Raw genomic sequence first — 24,548 nt, forward strand, 5'->3', positions numbered from 1 at the left:
CCTAACGTGTTTGTCTGGAGGTAAAAACCAAAGTAACATCAGAGGACGTAAATCAGCCGCGGAGCAAAGTGACAGTCATGTTTTCAATGACTCTAATGCTGTGCAGAGTCACTGAGTGTAGTTATACTTTTGATATAGACTGCTGTACGACGCACACGGAGCTCAGAGACACGGCCCCGGCTGCCTCAAACACTGATCACATCTTCCTCACCTGCATGTGTTTACTGTGTTAATAAGAAAAGTGTGGAGTAAAGCCATGCCCGGTTCTCTCAGTTATTATCTTACATATCATCATAATCAGTCAGAGCGCAGGTCAAGCTGCCCGCGATGAAACCAGCACATTAAAACTTATATCACAGATCAAACTTCTGTCTGTGTGTCAGAAACCTTATTTTGTCTGTCTTCCTCTCTGTTGTTGCCGTGATTCACTGTGAGAACCTGTGATCTTCCGGCTTTGTATGCAAGTTCATTCATAAAGCTCTTTGCATTGACCGTATATGGTTGAATGTGGTTGTGAAAAGGGTGGAATAAGAGGTTGATCTGCGTGCGCATATCTCCAGGTGGTTTGTGATTTATAAACGGAACATTGCCTAAAGTTTGCATGCGCACGGTTTTATAAATCGGAATTATTTTTGGCGCACGCCATTTCCGTGTTTTCGGAGTACGTACTCTTTTAGTAGGGATTCTACGCACTCTGTTATAATGAGACCCCTGGACAGAGAGCTGGGAGCTGTTGATGCTGTTTTGTAAGCAAAATCTTAAAGTCCTTTTTTGGAGGGCATGTTCAACTTTATTTGATTGGACAGCAGAAGAGAGGCAGGAAATGAGGGAGGTAGAGAGCAGGGGGAAGACATGAACCAGCGATTGCCTCTGTACATGGGCGCATTTAAACCACTGGGCCAATGGCGCCCTGAGCAACAGGTGTTTGAATCAATGCAAGTGGAGGGATCTGAGCAGCAGGATGGAGCGTGCTGTGATATGTTGATTAAACATCAATCACTGCTGCTACGTTCTGGATCATGTGCAGAAGTTTGAATACGCATGAAGCCTCACAGTAGATGTAACATGCTCAGAAACAAAGCAATGCCTCACCAGCTGCAGGTGAAAAAGTGCACTGCAAGCAAAGAAAATCAATATTTCATGCATTTAAAATGCCAAGGCAGTGATAAACCAGCAGAATCCATGTTCTGTGTTTTGAACTGATGTCAACAGATTGTGGGGATTTTTGGGGGAGCAGTGTTTTTGTTTCTTTTTTTGGTTTCGGTCAGTCCCTGTAGGAAACCTTCCTCTTACGGCCAAATACCATTAGATCCGTGTTTGGTTCGTCTCTGATAGGTTTCTATTCCAGTCAACTTCCACTGGATCCTCTCCATTGCTGCGTGTCTGATTCGGCACGCCAGAATGGAGAGGATCCAGATACATAAGACTACTATTTTTGCCGGATGCCGGTGCACGATGCATCAGTCTCAACAGAGCAGATCGAGCGAGACAGGAAGTCAGGCACTTAAACAAAATTAAAGCATTTGGTTAATTTTCAGACTGGACAAGTATCTGGTGGAAGTCCCGGTTAATGTTGTTTGACATGTAAGAAGACAATCTGTGCCTGTCTGGAAAAAAAAAAAAAAGCACCTCTGATGGACGTACTGCGGTTTGTTTGCAGTGAAGATGTTTAAGCCTTAGAAACTGGTTTTGTGGCTGCTGGCTTAAAAATATCTACTGCTACAAACCTATCACAGTTATATCTGACCTCAGAGTAAGTAAACAGGGCCTAGGATTCAAAACAAAATCAATTCTCCTCTAAATCAAAAGGAAAAGAGGCTGCTCCTGTTTCTGCGCTCGTGTTCTGCTCATTTAGTTTGTTTGTCTCTTTTGGAGGAAAAATGCTCCACAGTTTTTATTCCATGATGGGAAATGTAAAAGCTCTCATGCATGGTCATGCATATGTTGAATCGATACCATTTCAGTACCAATTAGCGAAAAAAGAGTAACAGAAAGGGTGTTTCCATGAAGAAGAAGTGGAAGCTAAAACAATTTTGACAGCTAATTCGATTTGGATGTTCAATTTTCATGAACAACAAAGCCACTCTACTGGAAACTCCACTCTGAGGAACAACATTTACTATCACACTGCAGCATGTGTCCAATCAAATCAACCAAACCAGCAGCGGCCTTTGTGCTTAATTGAGTGCGACGACAAAAGTCCTTACTCATTCAAACCAGAATTCAATTACAGTGACCGGCCGTCCTGTCTGTCCAGAGCTTGCTGACGACAGAGGCAGATGAGCGCTTTGCATGCTGGCCAAGCTGCAAGCCTTTATGGCTGCACTATAGAATAATTTATGCTGAAGTAGCAGACAAAAGCATAATCTAATATTCTGCTGTGAGTATGATTAATGTGGAGAATCTTCCATGCATGTTTGGCTCAAACAACTGAAACAAGAGTGGAAACCATAAAGAGGAACGTCTCACTGGCTCAGCAAGTTGAACTGTGGATGAACATGCAGCATCAGGGCAACCTCCCTCCTGCTTTACAACCACTGAACGTCTGAATATACACGCTGCTCTGTAATACTGAGATAAAGACCAGTGCAAGATTATACGTTAGAGGAGTCTCTTGGACATGCTAATGTTCACAAACATCCAATGATACTTGGATGTTGGCCTTTGAGGACATGCAGCTGTGTTGCATGATAACTAAGATCCTCCATTTGTCAAGTTTTTAACATACAAAATTATCAGTACAAATTATTTTGTGCACAACAATAAGCACTCTCTTCTTAATCTTCCTTTTTCAAACCGGTGCATTTCACACCATCACTCACTAAATATAGACTCATGTATAATACTTGTCTGTCCGTTCTGTGCTGCTGCAGAAACACGGCAGTGCAAGATCACAGCCTCTGTGGACGAGGACCCGCTCCTTATGTCGATATAAATATTTATTCAAAGCTACTTATGAATATTATACTGTTACTAATCTGCGAACTGACACGACATACCAGACACTGTACCTTTAAAACCGAGCTACGTTCATTCTTTGATTGATATAAAAACAGTATGCAATAAAAATGGGCGTGCAATAAAGTGCTCAGAAAGTTTGAACACTTCAATGAGATTAAAGTGGAACTTTTCATATCACACAAACTGTTCTGCATTCATTCACAGGAGCTTTACCTCAGGGAAAACTATTACAAATTTAACTTGAAATTGGGAGCAGATTTAGTCTAATGACTGGGTTCGATTCCAGCCCATCATTCTCCCATTCTCTCTCTCCCAGTTTCTAGTTCTGTGCGTTGTCCTCTCCTGTCTAATAAAGGGTGTAAAAGCCAAAAAATACAACTTGAAAAAAAAGAAAACAATATTAAAATGTAACTTCTGTCCAGACTAAGATCGAGAAATTGATTGGCATCAAAACGGATATGGATCCAAAGCTATTTGCTCTTGGTGTTAGCTCCTTATCTGGTCGAAAGGCTGAATTGCTTAATATTATGTTATAAGCTGCTCGCCCTTTCAATTCTGCAAGTCTGGCTTGAAGTACACACACCTACATTGTCAGTATGATACGACAAATTATTATCTATTGTTCCTTATGAGAGATTATCCAATGTACTACAAGGACCCCCAGAGGACTTTATCAAACAGTGGCCCCCCCTCGGTGCATATTTTGTTGACGAGTGGTTATCAATTACCTGAAGTAGAATAGACTGAGATTGTTTTTCTTTCTCCTTAAATTAATTATGCAATATTTCAACATCCCCCCCATGTAGTGTGTTTTCTTTTTGTCTGCGTTCTTTTTTCTTTTTTGAAATGTATTAACTGTGCATATGTTTTTCTATGTGTGCTTATGGAGTAAATCAGTGTAAGAAGGGAAAAAATAGAACAGAAACTATACTTTGATGTACCCCTTTCTGTATGCTGACCCCCCCCCCCCAAAAAAAAGTAACTTAAAATGAAGAAAACTCAAACATGAACAAATTAAATAACAATCAAAGCAAGAGAAATAACATTTAAACAAGATAAATATGAATGAAGACGGGATGATAACAATACAAACAGGCTAATAATAAAAGCAAACAACAGAAAGACCAAACAAAAATACAACAAATCAGAAAGATCCAATACTTTAGTTACACCAGGTGAAAGAGAGAGGCAACAAAGTCAACGGTTGAGAAAACAGTAGACGATAGAGATTTCAAAGAGGCGCTGTAGAATACAGGAATAAGTTGTTGGTGGTCTTGTTTGCTTTTGTAGATTGTATTTTGACATCACCGTAAATTTCAATCAAAAATCCTCTCAGGAGTTTAAATACTGATGCCAGACATGTTGAAGTAAGAGTTAATAAGAACTCTGTTAAACAGCTGTATATTGTTGAACAATATTAAGGCAGTCTTAATCCAGAAGATTGAACAGCTGGATTCATGAAGCAAAAGAGGGACCCACCTGTTGGGATTTAAACTGTTTACACTACACTGTAGGTGTGTGTGTGTGTGTGTGTGTGTGTGTGTGTGTGTGTGTGTGTGTGTGTGTGTGTGTGTGTGTGTGTGTGTGTGTACGTGCGTGTGTGCGTTTGTGATGAGTCATTGTGTTCTTTACCTTGAAGGAGATCTCGTACTGTTCTCCTCCCCAGATCTCCAGACCCGTGTCGTATCCTCCCAGCTCCCAGAACCACTTCCTGTCCACGGCAAACAGTCCGCCTGCCATCACTGGGGACCTGGAGGACAGAGAGAATGAAAAGTTAAAGACCATGTAGGGTAATTTACCCACTGCTGTGAGTAACAAGGAACTTTAATTCATGTACGATCAATTCCATCATGACAAAAGTTAGAATCTTCACCTTCACAGTCTCTATGTTTTGATAGTTTGTCGTTAACTGCACAAACTGTCGGTGTTTTTTAACATCTGAGGTAATACACTCAGCTCAATTTGTTCACATTCAATAAACCTCGTAACTCTGTACGAGTTGTTAAAGCTGAGGAGTAGATAAAGACGAGCGCAGCTCCATTAACGTCACATTAAACTTCAAACACAAGATATAAGAGAGTAAATATTACAGAAGTTTTATCCCGCCTCCTTTGGTTTGGAAAATAAGGTGGCGCGCTCAGTTAATGAGGATTTTTACGTTTTATAAAAGGTGCACATTTGAAATGTGTAGAAAACTGGAGTGTGTTCTTTCACAAGCTTGCATGACAGAGCCGAGACACAGGAGGCACAAACATTGCCCTCCAACTCTTAAAATATGTTTGTCACACTGGCTGGCTTGATTTGCCTGGCTGGGTGACCATGTGTCTGAGCAGTTTATTGTCTATGACTGGTAACTGGTGTATGCCTGAGGGGAAAACTGAAGGAAACACAAAGCTGACAGACACACACACACACACACACACACACACACACACACACGCACACACACACACACACACACACACCAAGACACACACTTGGCTTCTCTGGAACTGTGCTGAATAAAATGCAGTGGGCAGACTTTCAACGAGAGACAAAGGATAAACAACAGGCTGCACAAATTGCGAACTGGTGGACAGTCACTGGAGTGCGTGAGCCGAGCAGAGAGAGAGTAGACACTGTGTGGGCTCTGATTTGTGGGGTGGTGATTGTTAGCTCTTCTTCGCCACAGGAAGATAACACAAACACACTTCACCTCCCTGTGGAAGGTAACACACCGGCGTCAGGAGGACAGCTCTGAAACACCACTCAGATGAACCTTAATATCCAGCAGAGAGTTAGATACAAAAGTTATAACCACAGAACTCTGTTTACTTTTAGTTTGACCTCTTCCAACACTGCTTCTGCTCTTCTTTATTCCTTGTTTTTCTTTTTCCCCACACAGTTCAGAGACCTAAAAGAAATCCTGAAACTCCTCCTGCTTGATAACCCACTGCTAGAGGAGGCTCATGCATGCAGGTCATGTTCAAAGAATCATCTTGATTTGTGTAGCACCTGAATTCATAATGCATTCTAGAACACAGGTCCAGACGTCTCTTTGTTCAATTATTAACCCACCATGGACGGTGAGGCTGCTGTGGACGAACTCTCCCTGAGATGTCTGAATCTGGGACTCTGCAGTTATCACTCTAACCTCCTCATTGCTTCCTTGTGTGACCGCACATTAATGATAGTGTTTTATTCCACAAACGCTCAGGCACAGACAGGAACATTAAAAACAAACTGCAACTAAAATAGCAGCAGTCTCTTTGTCTTCTCCATCAAAGAGCGAGACACTATTGAAAAGCAGATGGAATACACCTGTAGCTGCAGAGCACTCCATCTAAAACACTAATGAGCTGACCCGAAGTCACCACTTAGGAAGCAGCTGCTGTGTTGCTTAGTAACTGCTTTGTTTAGCTGATGTTGTGGAACTGATTTTGGTGATGGAGGATTTATTTATTTATTCATTTATTATCACTGCAGGGCAGTTAGCACCGTGGAGGTCCACATTTTGTTGTTGGTTTTTTAATTTTCGGTTAATAACCGTGGAATAGATCGCTCTGGAATCATTCGATCCAGATATTTATATTTCCTTCGATTTAAACAGTCATCATTTCACTGGTTTAAAGACTTTTAATCCATCATTATCATCGGTTATAATTTAAAAACCTGTGCTGTTGCCGCCCACCTCGACCCGACAACCATTGTTTGGAATTTATGAGACTATTCAAACAAACCTGCAGCCCACAGTGTTTATCTTCTCATCATGCATCACAGTTTTCTATGTGTGGATGGTTTTGACATGATGAGGGAGAGGGAAAAGATGTTAAAATGTGTGTTTTTCAGAGTAATCAAGAGCCCCTGCGACTCTTCAGAATGCATCCTCAGTAGTTATCCGCTTACGAACAGGACAGCACAAAGTCAGTGCATTCATACCTTAAACATTTATTCTCATAGCGTTCAGAAAAGTAAAGAACACCGCAGCACTGTTATTGACTCCTGCAACATTTTGATTTCAACTGTGATGTTTTTTTTAAAGGACAGGAATGACTTTAGGAACACAGAGGGAAATTGAATTTGCACAGTACAACAGCAGACGTCCCGCTTTAAGCCTGTGAGCAGCTCCACTGAATTAATATTGACCTGCATCGACTGAACTCACCTCAACCGCTCTGAAAAACAAGCAGAAAAATACAATACTGAAGAAGTCAAACACTGGGCTGGGGTATGAAAGTTTAGAGCATTTATTATGACTGACCCAGGTGTATGCACGGTGCAGTCTTTAATTACTATTCTGTCAGGGACTGTCTGAAGTTTGGAGCTTTGTTCTGTTGACCACAAACAGGCTGTACAGGTGTCATACTTTCAATTATTCTTTTAAAAAGGGACTCAATATATTATTTTCCACAGGGCATTTCCTAGTTTTACCCGATTTCCTCAGCTGTTTTTATTTTTATTCTTTTCAGTTTCACTATTTAAAAAATTGGGTTGTTTAAATGTTTTAATTAGTTGTTATTGTCTTGTTTTAACCCTTTTTTACCTTTGCTACTTGAATGATGTGTCCTGTAGCACTTTGAGATCTGCTCTAAATGTAAAGTGTGTTAGAAGTAAAATATATCATTATTTCATTTCTTAAAGATATATCCGTCCATTGGGCGCAATAAAAATTGGGATAATATTCCTGGTAGGATATAAAGGATAGAATGAAAAGTTGAGAGACAGGTGTGACTTCACAAACTAGTTTTTGGATGACAGTATTAAACCTCCTCTAATTCAACATGCTGGGTGCCACCATCCTCTTTCTGGAGGCAGAAGTGATCATATTTGGAAAATAATTCAGGTTCAAGAAGGCATCTTTGCACCAATCTCTATTTTCAGACTGTGCTCACAGAGTCTTGATTTACAGTGTGGGAAGTTTTCTGGTTTCTGTTTGTATTACATTTTTTGTCTGTGGATTTTCATTTACACATCAGCAGGAAAATTTTATGGAGAGCACAAAGCAGCAGAACAGGGTCTGCTGGGTTGATATCGACGTCTCATCATTGGTAATCTGATGACAATATTTGTATCTCTGCTTGCAGATAACCTCATGAAAGTGCATCGGACATTTCTTGATCAAAGTTTCAATAATTAAAAGTCATCTTATTCCCTTCTTTGGAACAGACGTGACAATGCTCGACTTTTTACAAATCTGCACATGATGCAGTTATTTCAGTCCTCTTAAAGGTGACATATCATGCAAAATTGACTTTTCAATGGTTCTTTACCTGAAATATGTGTCCCTGGCATGTCTACAAACCCCCCGAGAATGAAAAAAATCCATTCTGCCCCTGTTTTGATTTCTACACCTTTCTGTAAATGTGTGTGAAACGAGCCGTTGCAGACTTCCGTGTTTTTGTTACGTAACAACAATATCCGGTCTGTCACGGAGTCAGAGCTCGGAGCTTGTTCAGCCCATAGGCTGTATAAAATAATACTGAATCCCTCCCCCGTTTTTCATTACCTGCACAAATGTGTGCTAACAAGGAGCTTAGGAGGGAGGCATGCTAGTTGTAGTCTGTCTTAATAAACACAAGGTCGGTTTTACTCCCACGTCTGCAGATTGAAGACTAGTGGATGATTTTTCTTTATTCATGGATAAGTGCTAGCGCTAGTTAGCATAGCCACATAGCTACATGTTCGTAGCTGTGTACCCAGACACACATCTACATACTGATAAATAAAACAACAAGAAAACACTAAATCTGTGACCAATCCTTCAGAAAGGTCCTGCTACAGCGCCTCCTCCGTCAGGATCAGATTCTGGATCAGATTCAGAGGGTTGAAGTAACGTGATCTCTGAGCAGCCGTATATATTCAGCCACATGTAAACATAGATCAACGTGCTGGAGAGCCGAGGCACATCCACTTCCGGAGGGGGCTGTGGTCAGAGGGAAAACAGAGTGTTCTGAGGACTGCTGAAGAAGAGGGATTTCAGGCATGCCAAAATCTGATTTCAAAGTGTTTTTTTGAGCATAAACTTTAAAGACATGTTTTGGGGACCTCTTAGACCAATATATATGATGAAAAAAGCGTGATATGTCACCTTTAAGACCAGTTTATTACGAGTGAATCACAAGCTTCAAGCTCATAGAACTGAAGTAAGTCAGAGTGAAGCCTGTGTACTTACTATATACAGTGAAACTGAGACTCACCAGAAGCAGATGAGCCGGTGTGCGACCTGGGTGATGTAACAAATCAAGAAACAGCAGTGTTTACTTTGCAGACAAATCTGAAGGATGACTGTTTTGTGCTTTTGTTTCGAACACAGTCACCTCTCAAGTTGCTGATTGGACTTTGAGCAAAGCACCGCATGGAGAGGGACGTCTCAGTTGAGGTCTCATATCAGTGACCTCAGGCCACAGTAGAAACGTTATCAATATCGTGATCAGATGACAGCCTGAGGTTTGGTGCTCCTTGCTTTTTGAAACCAAGAGGCTAAATCCACCTCTTCACACAGCGTACGATTTATTCTGGTTTCACTTATTCCTTGATTAGCAGTTAGTTACAACCTTAATTTAGCTAATTTGAGACAATTTCACTTTACAAAAGTAGTTGTTTTTCTTGCTGTGTGACTACATCAGTTTGTTCAGCAGAGAGGAATCCCTGCAGGTCTTTCTACGTCCCCGTTCTCTACAAGAGTCATGCCGCTGGAGAAAAGAAAGGCTTTAACTCAATGGGCCATGAATATTCCAGCCCACAATTTAGATTTAATTAGCAATGCCCAAGCTGAGATTCTCCATTTCAGTCTGCTGACCTTGAGGAGAGACAGAGTCAGAGCTCGCTGCTGAATGAAGCACCGACGCCTGAAGGAGGGCTGAGAGAGGGACAGAGAGGGAGAGGTGACTGTATTGACAAAAGGGACGGTGACAGAGGCATGAGAACAGGGATGAAATCATACTCTCACACACACACACACACACACACACACACACACACACACACACACACACACACACACACACACACACACACACACACACACACACACACCACACACACACACACACACATACACCTCCAATATGGATTTTGCTGTCCCACAGAGTCTCATTCTCCGCTGCGGCAATGTCAATCAGAATGAAAATGAAAATCTTTGCGACTCAAATTGGATTTGCACTGATGAAGGTCATTTCATTGGGAGAGAAGAGCAGACTAATTCTCGAAATGAGGATTGATTGTGATTGTTCTGCAGCTCATTCCTTCTTCTTTAGCCTCTTATCTCTCTGCACCACAGCCGCCCCGCCTGATGATACCTACTGTATTTTCCCAGGACACCCAAACAGTCTCTGGCTCCCACACATAGAAAAATGCTGCCCGGCTAATCCCTCAGGCTTTACAAATGGAGTGTCTGGCATCACATGCAGAGTTATTTGGCCCTGCAAAGTGTTTCTCTGGGTTTGGTTTATTTATTCTGGCTTCTATTAGGTAAAGGTTACCTACCTGTGCTGCTGGAAGGACACTGTTGTCAGAAGCAGCGGTCCTGTTTGCACTGGAGTTAAATTAACTGTGGATCCGTGAGCTGGTGATATATCCCTGAGTCTGAGTTTATCTGTCTTTGAATCTAATTTAGAAACAACCTTGAATGATTCTCTGTCCCTCATTTCATATTTAATTCACATCCTCTACTTTGCTTATGAACAGACAGGTCAGTATGACATGTCAGCATCCAAAGACAAGATGACCAACCACAGAATACTGAGTGAGCAACAGGTAAAACCAGTTTATCACCACATATCAGGGAGGGTTGAGTCATGATTTTCAAGTATCCATACAGTCATTGATTTATATTAAAAAAAAGATCTAATGCAACTTTCATCTCATCTTATAAACACATGATTCCACAAGTTCTACCGGTGCCTGGTTGTAATTTGGTACTCGCATCAGACGATGGCCGTAGCACATCTGAAAGCTGCTTGCTAGCCGCACTTCAGAAGAGGATAATGAAAATGCTATGTGCATCAAATAGTATAATTAATTTATTACATACATTAACTAATTAATAATATAATTAATGGACGTAGTCTCCGTGACGTCACCCATCTCTTTCTGAAGCGCTGTTCTGAGGGTCAATCGTCGGAGGGAGCCATGTTGCATATGCGGAACTCAGTTTAACTTCTGTCGAGCTAGTGTGACGTAAAGAGGCGCGCTTTGAGCCACATTGCCCAGGGGTTCCAGAACTTAACCATGCCAAGTCCGCCCAAACATCATTAGCTTCTGGCGGGGGACCCCCTTTGCAAACCCACTGACAATGCTTCAAAATATGTAAAGACACATCAACTTTAAGAATGTATTTTCTTATTTTATTCACTTTTCAATAATTATTAAATTGGTTTAGCATAGGAAATTATTAACAAACGTATTGTAAAATACAAACTAAATAAAAATAAAAATAGAAATAATTAGATTCTATTTTTTTTCCCTTCTCTCCAATTTTCTGAGGCCCCCCTAGCATCCCACACTTTGAAAACCACTGACCTAGCTAACAGCTACAGTGTTCCTGCCTGTCAATCAAGTCAGCTGTGCCTCTCGTAATGGAAAACTCGTAATCTTAATATCTTCGAAAATGCCGCTTTATAAAAAAATTCAACCCCCCCATGCAGTGTGTGCCAATTGAGAAATGAGCTATCCAGACTACACTCATCTTTTGTACCAGGCTGTAAACATTTTTATTTCTGCTGTAAAGATCGGCCTTTTTGAATTTGTGTGTATGTGGCTTCTGGCACTTTGGGAGCCAGCCTCAAGCGAACACTCAAGAAACTGCAGTTTTTAACACTTCCTCATAGGCTTCAATTCTCGCAGCCGGAGGTTGCCACTTGGTTGAAACACCGCTGTTAGAAGGCTGGACTCAGACACAGACGTAAAGACCCAAATGATTGTCTCAGTAAATGTTCAATTCATGGACATAAAGCACACTGCATTTACCTAGTACTAACTTCTGTATGCATGTATGTCAAGACATATTCAGGAGAAATAAAATAGAATATATATCACTCAGTCATCTGATTCTGACGCAGACACAGCTGGGGCAGAGAGGAGGAGTACAGCCGCTGCATCGATCCTTTCCAGGACATATATAGTATATATGTTTCTGTAATTCATGTGTACAGTTGGTGAAGATCGTCTGAACTTTTTGCTAATTTTTACGAAATCATTTACATCTCTCATTATGTTCATAGTTAGTGAAAATAATTTGCAATTTGTTTATTTGCACTAAGTGTATTTCAATTCATTTATGAAGACAGTTTCCGGTATTTGTGACCATGTTTGCATGTGTTCATGATCAAAATGTAAATCTGAAAAGTCACTTTTACCTCTGTGTCCTAATTTAGGATATAATAACATCTCTACTTACTCTCAGACCTTTTTTACACACATCCACAGGGTCAGTAATTCAAACATAAGAATACACCTGCTTTTTCCACTAAAAAACAACTTAGAAAATACTATAATAAATGGCTTTAGCTTGCTCAGTAAAGGTTTGATAGTGACAAAAATTCATTTGGAAGTCTAAAACACCTAAGTACAACTTTCTAACAAAACAAAACAAAACTTCCTGATGTTTTGTCTGAATTCACAGTAAAAAATGACCTAAATTTCCAGACGATTTTTAAAAAACTTCAGTATTTTCATCCATTATCAGACAAAACTAAAGTAAAACTGGTACTTTAAATCCTGCACAGTGAAAGATAAGGTTCTCCTGAATAAAATGATGTATGGCACTTGATGCTGAGTGCTTCAATAGGTTAGAAAAACAAGATAAATACAGGAGAGTCTGGCGCCCCCCAAAATGGTCTAGGTCTTTAAGGGTTAAATGGTATCTTTAACTTATATATCGATTTGTAATCTCAAAGGATTCAACCATTAAATATTTGTCATTTGTTCATCTGATGACTCATATCTTCTGTTTTAGCACCAGACTGACACACAATGAACTCTCACCCTGATAAAGCTGCTACTAACATCCTCTACAACCAGCTGAGCAAACACAGGCTTTCTCAAAAGTGACACCAATGCATGTAAATGTGTCATAAAATGAAATGTATCTTTGGACAAGAAGGCCAGTCTACACAGCAACCCTGTCATCCACTGTCCTAGACTTGCAAGGTCAGGTTGAACAAAGCTTGACACTAACACACACAGTTGAAGGGTTTTGACTCACACAGAGCTCACTCGTCTCACAGATGTATGCCCTCATGGCACAAGAAGATACTCAGGATAAAAATCCTCCGGCAAATGTCAAAACTGCCAAAAATAACTGCACTCACTCAAAGGGTTCACTGGGGTCGTCCTTCTGCAGCTCTGTGGGGATGGGGATCCGTTTGTAGTACATCTCCCAGTCGAACGCTCCTCTCATGGCATCTCCTGCCTGCGTCTCGTAGCCAAAGTTGTCGTGGTCGATCACATCGATCATCGGACACACGATGGTCTTCCTGTTCGTGGCGATCCGGTCTGAGAGACAGAGAAAAAGTTAGTTAATTGAGGATCAATATTGTTGAGGGATGCCTGCCAAGCTTTTTGGCTTTAGACCTTGTTGGAGCTGTGTCTGCTGATGATGCTGCAGATGTCTGGAAGCAGCGAGCAGATCGAACAGAGAATGAGGTTTCTTTTTCAGTTTCATTCCAATCGATTTCTGAGTCACAAATATTTCATGACAGGTGTTGAGAGGTGAGCTCGGCATTACAACATCATGATGCAGATTTTCAAAATGACAGAAAATCATGTTTCGTCAGGTCCTTCTGTTACACACGATGAGAAGACTAATGATCTGTTTTATTTCTCTTTTGTGCTCTGATGGACCGTTTCTGATGCAACCTTCAACTTAATCTGGTAACATCAGGAAATCTGGAAGCTAGCGGGTTTTCATGACATGTCACTAAATTCAACCATTACTAAAATTAACTCCAAAGATGAGTATCTGGGTGATTTATGTTCCAATCCAGGTCTTTGTTTGGACATAGCAGGTTATCACTTCATGCAATAATTCACCTCTGTTTTCACATTTGCAGAAATGTGTGCCTTTAATAATTTTGCAAATATGGAAATGTGATTGCTGGCTACATGTGTTGGGACCTAATGTGAAGCTAGGTGTAGGACTCATGGACAAATTCCACCAGATTCGTGTCCCGTCAGTCACCCTGGTGCATTCCTGCTGCATCTCTGCAGGTTGGAGCCCTCCGGATCAGATACACAATACTTCTATTTCTGCCAGTTGCGGAGCACGACGCATCAATCTCAACAGAGCAAATGGAGCAGGACAGGAAGTCAGGCACCAAAACAAAACGAAAGCATCTGGTTCATATTCAGAATAAAACACTCTGTGTTATCACCAGATTGTATTTCACTTAACTACAACAACAAACCGTCATAATGAGCGGAGCCAGGCCTGGAGTCAACAGGTCAGAGGTTTTCAGAGGACCATGAAGACAACATGGATGAGGAGAGGAGGAGGAGAATCCTTGATTCAGTAATTACTGCGGGAAAACCTTGATCACATGACTCCAGCTGCCCCGCGGTCCTGCTCCGTGCTGCGTTCTGAAAACACAGCCGGTGTGTGTTGATGGACGAGGGGGCACGGAGCTGGATCGTAGCAAATCGGAGACAGACCAGAAAAGAATCTGGTGGAAGTCTGATTATAGTGTCGAATAAGTGGGGTGAAATCTGTTTGATACTGATGAATTGAATCTGTTTGTTGCTCACTACAGATGTGATTATTCAATATTCAAATAATCAGTTAAACAAAAATAGAAAAGTTCACGTGACTGTTATGTCATCTTTAAATTGTCTATTTGAACAACTAGCGGACAGTAACAGGTGACTATTAAACAGCATTTTTGCTCGACATTCCCGCCCCTGTTCCTCACCCAGCAGTGGAGGCAGCCAGTTGACGTTGGACTCACAGTGGGAGTCCAGGAAGGTGATGACCTCTCCTTTGGCAGCTCCAGCTCCCAGCAGGCGAGTCCTGATCAGACCCTCCCTCTTCTTGGTCCTCAGGATACGGACCTTTGGCAGCCGCGTCATGTACTCCTCCAGCGCCACCTTTAGGTGCTCTGCAGAGACGGAGAGACAGGTTGCAGTGTTTAGAATGACAAGTGCATAAACGGGAGCACGAACCTCTTTGTCGGTGCACACAAAGCAGGCTGCACCGACGTGATGGAGAACTGCTTCAGAGAGTTTTGCACATACAGCAAAACCTCACTTATATTCCTTCTTTCCAAAAATAGGACCACAAGGAAACTAAAGCATTAGCCATCACGTTGAACACAAGATCAAAAAACTACATCTCCTCACTCACCTCCTGCACTCACAGACTGTTTGATACGTTTCTCTGAAGACTTTAGTGAAAGAGTCTGACTAACAGAAGTGACAAAAGGAATTATATCAGCCTCTCTAATAACGTGCATTCACAAAAAGTTTTAAAAGAGAGTTTCTTTCCAAATGTGCAACATTGCTCAACATTTCATCAGACAAAGTTCATGCCCCGTGAGGTTTTACAAATGCAGGAACTTACAAAATAATCTGTTTGGTTTGATTTCACTCAATGCAAGACTTTACAAAAGTTGATTTCAAAGTTGCAGAAAGTTGATAGCAATGATCAGAAGTTTAATTCATTGAAAAATGGTCAATCTCATTTATACCACACTTTAGGGTAAAGAAACATGGAGGTGCAGAAAGGAGAGGCATATCAAAAATAGAAAGAAAGCATGAATCAATCAAAGAGAGCTAAACATACATCTTTTTCTCCAGCGTGTCCTCTGAGCTGCCTGTGACAGAAATCAATCCTGCCCTAAATGGAGCCTGTAAATCTTTCTGTTCAGACGTCAGGTCACTTCTGACAGGTCCGTAGCGCCAGATTCAAGGCCATGTTTCACTCTCTGTCGGTATTTTTAACTGAGTTTCCAACACACCATGAAGCAGATCATCCAGCCTGGTCCCTGACTACTGGAGTGGTGCAAGCATTTTACCGCGATCAATCAATACTGAGAGAGAAGGATGCTTTGAACCCTGCAGTAGAGACGATCTGACAGAGCCTGATACTTTTATAAAGTTTGATGTATTTTCACATCGTGTTTTCAATTGCACTGTATTCCAAAAATACTTACAGACTTCAATTTAAGAACTGCAATGGAATAAATCATTCTGCTGAGTCGACAGGGGGTGCCAAAGTCACTACACAACCATAAACTCAATAGTTAATGGACGTAGTATCCGTGACGTCAACCATCTGATCTTGAGTCATGTTTTGAAGTCAATCCTCAGCTGGAGCCATATTGGAAATGCTGAACTCAACCTAACTTCTGTTAAGCTAGTATGAGGTAAAGAGGCGGGCTTTGAGCCTCCTAGCCAACAGCTACAGTGTTCCCACCTGTCAGTCAAGTCAGTCGTGTCCTTAAACTTGTAATCTTAATATCTTCTGAACTGTCGCGTTAGAAAAAAATTCTATTGGATAGAGAAATGAGCTCTTCAGACCAAAGCCGTTTTTTTAACCAGGCTGTTTTTTATTTCTGCAAAGATCGTCTTTTTTTAATGGGTGTGTATGTAAGTTCCTCACCGGAGCTTTACCAAGCTTAACTTTTTTAAATATGCTCATTTTAAGAAGTTGATATGTTACAATCGTTTCAGCTGCTGCTGCAATAAAGTGCCTCCATTGGTATGTTTGCTTCCTGGTGTGTCTCTAAAGCTTCACATCCTGAAACATGTACAATCTAAAGTTTGAAAAGTTATGCTCCAGCTGATATAATCTCTCTCTTTCCCTCCCTCTCTGACTTTCTCTTGTTTATGCTAAAGCATCTGTCTTATATCATCTGTCACGTCCCTGTTTTTCAGTTCGTTTGAATCCTTAACATTCTGCTGAAGTTCATTTGCATTCAATGCCATCTTGATTGGAGGAGTTTGGATAAAACAGCATATGGCTCGAACCAGAACGGTCCCACGTATGATGACGCCCACCTTGTGCAAACACAACAGATGTCTGAGGAAATGAACCGCCCAAAAAGTGATGTTTAAATGCTCATCTCCACTGGAGAGAAATGACTCAGCAGCATTTAGTTCTTTAATCAATCTGTCTCCTGGAACACAAACTATTTAATTTTAACCCCGGCTGTCGTCTGCAACGAGTCAGGGATTTTAAACATTCCGGTGTGATCAATCCTGGATGATGCTTTTAAACTTTGGATGTGTATTTTGGGGGGAAATGATGTCATCCATTTACCTCTTGATACCACTAAAAAAGGTACAAGTGGAAAAGGTTTTGGAATTGCTTCAACGGATTGCCTCAGCTTGCAAATGTAGGACAAACTTTAATGGCATTGTAAAAGAAGAGTTTGATTTTACTGCTACATGCTAATATTTTTATTTAAAAGCCTTACAGCATCATAGAAAACATCCCAGCAGAGACAGACCTTCACATTGATTTGAAAATGTTTTTATTTGAATCAGATAAAGATTCACTTCTCTCTTCAAAGTCACTCGACTCCATTAGGAAGAGCAGGGATTCTGCTGGACAGAGCGTAGGAGTCGGTCAGTTGCTGCCTTGACTTCTTCATTTGCTGGTATTGTTTGACTTTGGTGCTTTTAAAGGCAGCACTCTGATCCGACACAGCTACTAGAACTCAGGAGTCAAGCTAACAGTGGACCATCAAATCTAATGTTGGTGGTTTTTTGTATGTCTTCATCACTGATTGAAATTAGCGCTTTGCAACTCTTTAGGTCGTAAACATACATTTAAAGAAAACTCATGCAGAGCTGGTTTGATTGAAAAGACTCTTCAATTTAAGACAATAAGTGATCAGCTTGGGAGTTTGGGCAAGTCATGGCTATTTGGTCCCAGGCAGGGGGTCCATCCGAAGATGAGCTCAACTACGGCACAGTTAGCTGGAAGGGTGGTGATATTAGATGGTACTAGAAGGAGCTACACATCTGCATCGAAACTGCACATTGCTGATGAAACTTAAGTCTGTTTTTTAACATTACTTTGATCAAGAACTATGTAAAATAAGGAATGTAGGTCCTGTTTTACTCGTAGGGATATGTATAATTCAAGAAAATGTGATTGGTTTTCATTCAGCAGCTAACTATAATTCATCTCCTAATTTTTTCTGCAACTATGACTCAACTCCTACACGAGCCACGTCTCTAAGGCCCGGGAAAAAAGGGCCAGTTTGTGCAGCACACAGGCAGAGAGGCCAGGCATCAATAAAGTATTACCTCTGTCAGTGTTCCTAGTTGAAGCAGTTCTTACAAATGGGCCACTGTCACAGAGGAACCCCCCTCTAACACAACCACTAATTGGATTCTGAATATCAGAGGAGAGGATGGAGGAGAGGCAGCAGGATGAAGTGCAGCGACAGACAGGATGTTTTTCTCGGCACTCTCTCATTTCTTTTTTATGTGTTCACCTTCTCTTTTCTGCTTGTGCGTCTGTTTTGATGCTTTTTGGCAGCAGTCGCCTCTTGGGGAAGCACCCATGATCCCAACGGATAGCTGAGACATTGAAGACCAGCCACAACTAACAAACCTGAAGCCAGCAGGTCCCTCTGCCCTTTCACTCACTGTCCCCCTCCATCCGTCTTTCCTTAGTCTCTCCTGAGGTTTACTTTTTAATGAGACAGAGTAAATGACAGCCGATCACCTCGAGTCAAACAGCATCCTAACCTTCCATTACTTCCCTGGACAAGCCTAGTGTTTGATGAAAGACCAGGCGTTATTAAAGTAGAGTGAACCAAATTACACAAGAAGACTAATCAAGAGCCGGGTGAGGGAAGCTGTCTGTCAAACTGTCACACAGACCTCTGCTGCTTAATCCAGAAAACTCCCTCTGGGATGCAGCCTGACTGAAGAGGTCTGGCTCAAATAAATCCTTAAAAGATGTGTTAAATTTAACTCCAAAATCACGCTCAAAGACGAGTGATGGATTACTGAGCAAAGTGATCTGTGGACATTAACATGTATGCAGTCAGGAAGATTAAGGACATCGACACATGAGATAAAGCAAAGTCAAAAGTCAACACTGCATCTTTAAGAGGATTGAAATGACGGATACAATGTTTCTTTTGTGTCTGTTGTTGTAGACATTTTATTAGGCTTTTATTTTGAAGGCAGGTTTTGCCAAGTACCTGCTGCAAACAAGATCTAAATAAGATGCTTCAGTAGGTAGAAACAGAAGGTGCAGGGTAATGGAGAATGATTGTTTCCTGCTTATGGTGCAACAAAGCGTCCAGTTAGAGATAGGGAACAAGCTCTTACTGTAGCATCACCACCTAGACCAATAGTTGAACTCTCAAACAGGTGTGTGTTGAGGAATTCATGGCACTGCAAGAAACAATTAGGAATTCAGAAAATACATCTGTTTGAGAGTTCAACCACTGGTCTAACGGGGGATGCTAGATTTACATCTATACAACATGGACACTGTAGAAGCTAGCACCTTTAATCTGTGTTCTCAAAGTTTTCAGAGTAGAGTAGTAACCAGATCAGAGACTAGCTGCACCCAAATTATGACCATATAGCTTTTAGGGATGGGCAATGATTTTGAAATTTTCAAATATTCAAATATTCGTTCACTTTGTAAAAATCGAAGAGTTACTATGAATATTTTCTCATTTCAAAAGTGCAATTTTTCATCGTTTTCACAGGTTCTTGGTTGTAATACGATGTTCCAGCCAGAAGGTGGCTATAGAGCGTCTTAAAGCTGTTTGCTGACCGCATTAAATAATAGAAGAAGAAGAATGCTGGATAAGATAGACAGCTAGCAGAACCTTGTCCTGCTGCTGGTTAACGCGACAGTCACAAACTTGACAGGTGTGTGTGTGTGTGTGTGTGTGTGTGTGTGTGTGTGTGTGTGTGTGTGTGTGTGTGTGTGTGTGTGTGTGTGTGTCTGTGTGTGTGTGTGTGTGTGTTTGTGTGTGTGTGTGTGTGTGGGGGGGATTATTCGAATTATAGAAGGGATTATAGAAGCCAATGATTATCCAATAGTATTTGGCTTGAAATGCCCATCCCTAATAGCTTGGCCACCTTATACCAACCATACTGGATGATTCAGTGTATTTAGTCTGGAACTGGCCATAGTAGTTATTACTAAGGAGCTTTCATATACACAGGTTCATTTGTGTCAATGACAACACATAATCCACACTGTCTACAGGTTGTCTGTGCTACAGGTTATTAGGGCGCTCATCTTCTGATAAACCTGGTTTGAACTCCTGTGTCGAATCTACAACCTAGCGGACGCATCGCCCTACCTACACAGAAGCCTATGCATGTAGCCTGTCAAGCAACTCAAAACACTGAAGACCACAAGCCTTACGATTGGTCTGCTGGGTGGCCAATATGTTTTCCAATACGCTCTGAGTCATCAGGATCAGAAACTGGCAAGATGTCTAGCAATGGCTGTTTAAAGTTATTAATTGGTAAATATTCTGGCAGAACGGAAAAAAGAAGAAGTTAACATGGTAAAAAGAGCAACTAAATCTGATTGGGTCAGGGGCTGGGTTGATGGATGGGTCAAAGATTTAAAACATTCAAAAGGTTGATACAGGAGAGTTTGTGTGGAACCTAACGTCAGCATTGACTTCCTGTACATTAAGGTACCCTTAGCACAATAATCCAGACCAGGAAGTAGTTTAGTTGACTAAAGACAACCAAGCTGCTCCAACTTCTGCTCATTAACCACATGGTCTACATGTTTTTGGCACACTGACTCAGAGCTCATTCAGGGTAATGGTTGGGCTCAATGGCAACCAAACAAACAAGGGACCTTTAACAAGCTAGAGCTGTTTTTCATGCGCCAGTCCAAAAGTCAGTTAGTTTATTGTAACACCAGCCTGCACAGTCACTACAGACTGCACCATGTTATTGGTCAAGTAAAAACCCAGTCATCCACTCTATAACTGTCTAATCTTGAATGTTGCCTTGTTAAAAGCCTCATCAGAGATGGATTGTGTGCTTCATTGCTTCGACACTGAAACGGAGGCTGAGGGGCTCCATAGGGTTAGTGCTACGTTTAGAGGAAAGGGTGAGCCGTCACCTTCATGGAACAGCCATTAATCAGCCCATTAGCTATTAACCATTAGGAGATTGATTCTTGCCAAGCTTTTACCCCTGCATGGGAGGATTCTTACATAACCTTCCTAATGACAGCCAGCAAGATTAAACAATGAACATTTGCATTGCATGTACGCCACATTCAGCCACGGATAGGGGGAGCAGGAAAGGTTACAGCGTCTAATTATGAATGGTTAATTTGACCCGAATAAATTGGAAAAGGTCTCCTCTGGCTTACCAAAAATTGTGGAGCCAATAAATCACCCTAACGAGTGCAGGCTGATGTCTGCAAACGCATTAGTCATTATTAGATTGCGAAATCCGGGACATGACGCGGGCTCAGGCAGCATCGATGCCGGGGTCATTTCAGCGGACCCCCATTTAGCAAAGAGCCTAACATTTGCTGCCCTCCATCTGTTTCTGCTGCTGCAAGGCAATGCTTCTTGCTTCGGGGGCTTTAATTAGAATTCAGTCACAAACACTAAAACTTAAACAACAAGCCACAGCACAGAGCGGCCAGCAGCACTCTATCAAACAATGGAAACATGCATTTAGGACAATGTAAAACTGAGCATTTGGTTTAGGAACGAGCTGCATAAACATGAGAGACATGGTACATGACTGTTCCTGAATCATCATCTTTCTAATGATCCCATCTTTCAAACTGATGTGCCCTTCATACCCGGTTTTCAAAGAGGACTCACCTACTCAGAGCCAGGTGTAAGATTTAAGATGTAACTTCTGTTTACATTGGAACTAACTCAGCTGGTACCACTTCTTAAATTTTAGTAGAGTGTAAACTCCATCCTACAGACGATATGTTCCAACTAGGCTACGTTCAACCCAGCGGAAACCTCTGGTTTTAGAGGTGTTATAAACTGCAGTTCCTTGAGCGTCCACTTGAGGCTGGCTGCAGAAACAACGGAAACCACATACACACCAGTTCAATAAAGACGATCTTTGCAGCAGACATAAACATGTTTACAGCCTGGTTCAAGTAACAGTTTAGGTCTGAATAGCTCATTCCTCTATCAGCACACACTGTATGGGGATGAATTTAGAATAACTCGTTATTTTTGATGAAATTAAACTTACCAGTTTTGCCAAAATAAGGGCATGACTGACTTAATTAATTAATGACAGATGGAAACACTGTAGCTGTTAGCAGAGAGGCTAAAGAGCCCACCTCTATGTCTGTGTCTCTTACAAGACGGACAGAATTTAGGTTGAGTCAGCATTTTAGTATGGCAACCGCCGACGATTGGCTTCAGAAACAGATGGGTGAGGTCACGGAGCCTATGTCCATTTATTATACAGTCTATGTTTTTAACTTACACATAGCTGCTGCAACTCAGTTCTGGTGTGCATGGACTCACTGGTACCCAAACTATAGTTCTGGCTGATTAAAACAATAACCCTCTAAAACTAGTGGGGTTAAAAAAACTAAAACATTATCAGTGGGGGAAAAAACAAAACTCAAATCCATGAAACTGGTCATGGTGTCACTCAGAACAACAGAAGGCTTGTTTATGGGCTACAGATGTAAAATCAGTTTCAAAATGTACAATGATAACTAAGACATAACATATGTCAATTACATTAAGCAGAACATAAAGATGAGTTTAATCTATTAATAGGGCTTAAACAAGTACACCATGTCAACAGCTCTTTTTGTTTGTATATCAGTCAACCCTTATAAAATGTAAGACTTTTAAACTTCGCTGCATTATGTGTCAGAGTCTTTGTCAATGTGCCTTTGTTTGTTTTTTATGGCCGCATGGGAAAACCAACCATGAGAACAGCTTAGAGAAATATTTGCTTTTCTAAACCGGGGTCAAAAGTTGAACATTGTGTGCGTGTAAACACTTGGTACAACGTCACCTTCAGAACATCGAGTCTCATGTCGCAGCAGCGGTCATGCCTGGAGGAAGGAGGATTTCAAAGTTCTTGGTGAACTTGTTTCTGTTGTTACTTTGTCAGCTTAGATTCTGGCAGCCATCATAGAGTTTAAAAAAGGACGCTGCAGGCTGCTGGTATACCGTGTCATCTTCTAAATGTCTACGTTAGAAGAGGAAAAAAAAACAGAGCTGTCAATCTGGCTTTTGATTCAACGGATGAAAGCTGAAAGCTCATTTCGATCAATTCTTGGACAAGGAATTAAAACTGTGACAACCCTCATGGTTCATTCTTGTCGTAAAAACAGTTAATCATCCCCTGCTGCAGATTTATTTATTTATATGTTTGTTGGATGAGTAATGGAGGGAGATTTTCAATTCAATTAACCTCAAATTACATTGGATCCAATATGGCATCCAAATCTTTGTCTTTCCAAGGTGCTGGATTACTTCCCAGAAGTCTTGGCTTGGCACCAAAGAGCCAAGCTGCTAATTTATTCCTGCAGAATATTCAACTGCTCCTGTGAACTCCATCACACATCCTCCCTTCTTCTTTGTCGGGCGCCAGCACTAGGAAACATTTGAAGCCGCTTTTTTTGCAACCGTCATTAAAAAAAAAAGAAAGTCTGTGATGATATAAGCCGGTCTGGAGGGAGAGATGGAGGTTTTTTAAAGGCACACTCCCCACCTCCTCCTCCCTCCTCACATAAAATATACACAGTTTAAAGAGCTTCTGAGGCAGTGATAAGAGTAATACAGATATAATACAGACGTGCAGACTGCAGTCTCATCATAAAATGATGAAAGCAGTGTTTGATGCTGACACATGGTACACCCACAGCACTAACATCTCCATCAGGGCCGCTTCACTTCAGTTTGAAGTTGGATTTTTTGAAACATATGTATTCAGAATCAAGGTTGATTTAACCGGGTTCTTCACACATTAATGTTTGATTTTAACATTTCGACAATCATTAACTCCTCTTTTATTTCAGTCCGAATTACATCTGGTCTACGGAGGGTTCCCTGTTCAAATCACCAACCATTCCCACCCTTGCGCTTAAAAACAGGCAGCTAGCTGGCAAACTCACTAGCATAGCAAGCATCAATAAACTTAAACACCATCACCAACGTTTCAAGGATAATCTCTAAAACCAAATACTATTATTTAACAGCGTAACACTATGCCGTTTGAGAGTCTGCCGTCTCATTTGAATTGGCGCAGAAAAGAATCATGGGATATGTCAGGCTGAAGGGTGCACCCCATGCGCCCTTTTGTTGGCTGCATTTGGAGGACCCTTTAAAACTGGACGAACTTACACAAGACTTCCACCAGATCTGTCAACACCCACTGGTTGCGTTTTCGGAATGCAGCACGGAACAGGACCGCGGGACAGCTGGAGTCATGCGACCAAGGTTTTCCTGCGGTAATCATTGAATAAACAACTATCCTCCTCCTCTCCTCATCCATGCTGTCTTTATCGTCCTCTGAAAACCTCTGACCTGTTGACTCCAGGCCTGGCTCTGCTTATAATGACAGTCTGTTGTTGAAGTTAAGTGAAATACGATCTGGTGATAACACAGTGTTTTATTCTGAAAATAACAGATGTTTTAATTTTGTTTTGGTGC

The 24,548-nt window shown here is 41.3% G+C and overlaps 1 protein-coding gene across 1 annotated transcript in view; it reads right to left on the reverse strand.

The window, feature by feature from the left end:
- LOC117812397 (polypeptide N-acetylgalactosaminyltransferase 10-like) overlaps positions 1 to 24,548 on the reverse strand; it is a 131,661-nt gene that overhangs the window by 17,275 nt on the left and 89,838 nt on the right. Inside the window, 3 exon segments of the mRNA XM_034683123.1 lie at positions 4,594 to 4,711; positions 13,251 to 13,434; positions 14,847 to 15,032. Coding sequence (XP_034539014.1) covers positions 4,594 to 4,711; positions 13,251 to 13,434; positions 14,847 to 15,032 — 488 coding nt within the window.

The sequence above is a fragment of the Notolabrus celidotus genome, chromosome 5, assembly GCF_009762535.1.
Source record: "Notolabrus celidotus isolate fNotCel1 chromosome 5, fNotCel1.pri, whole genome shotgun sequence".
NCBI classification, from domain to species: Eukaryota; Metazoa; Chordata; class Actinopteri; order Labriformes; family Labridae; genus Notolabrus; species Notolabrus celidotus.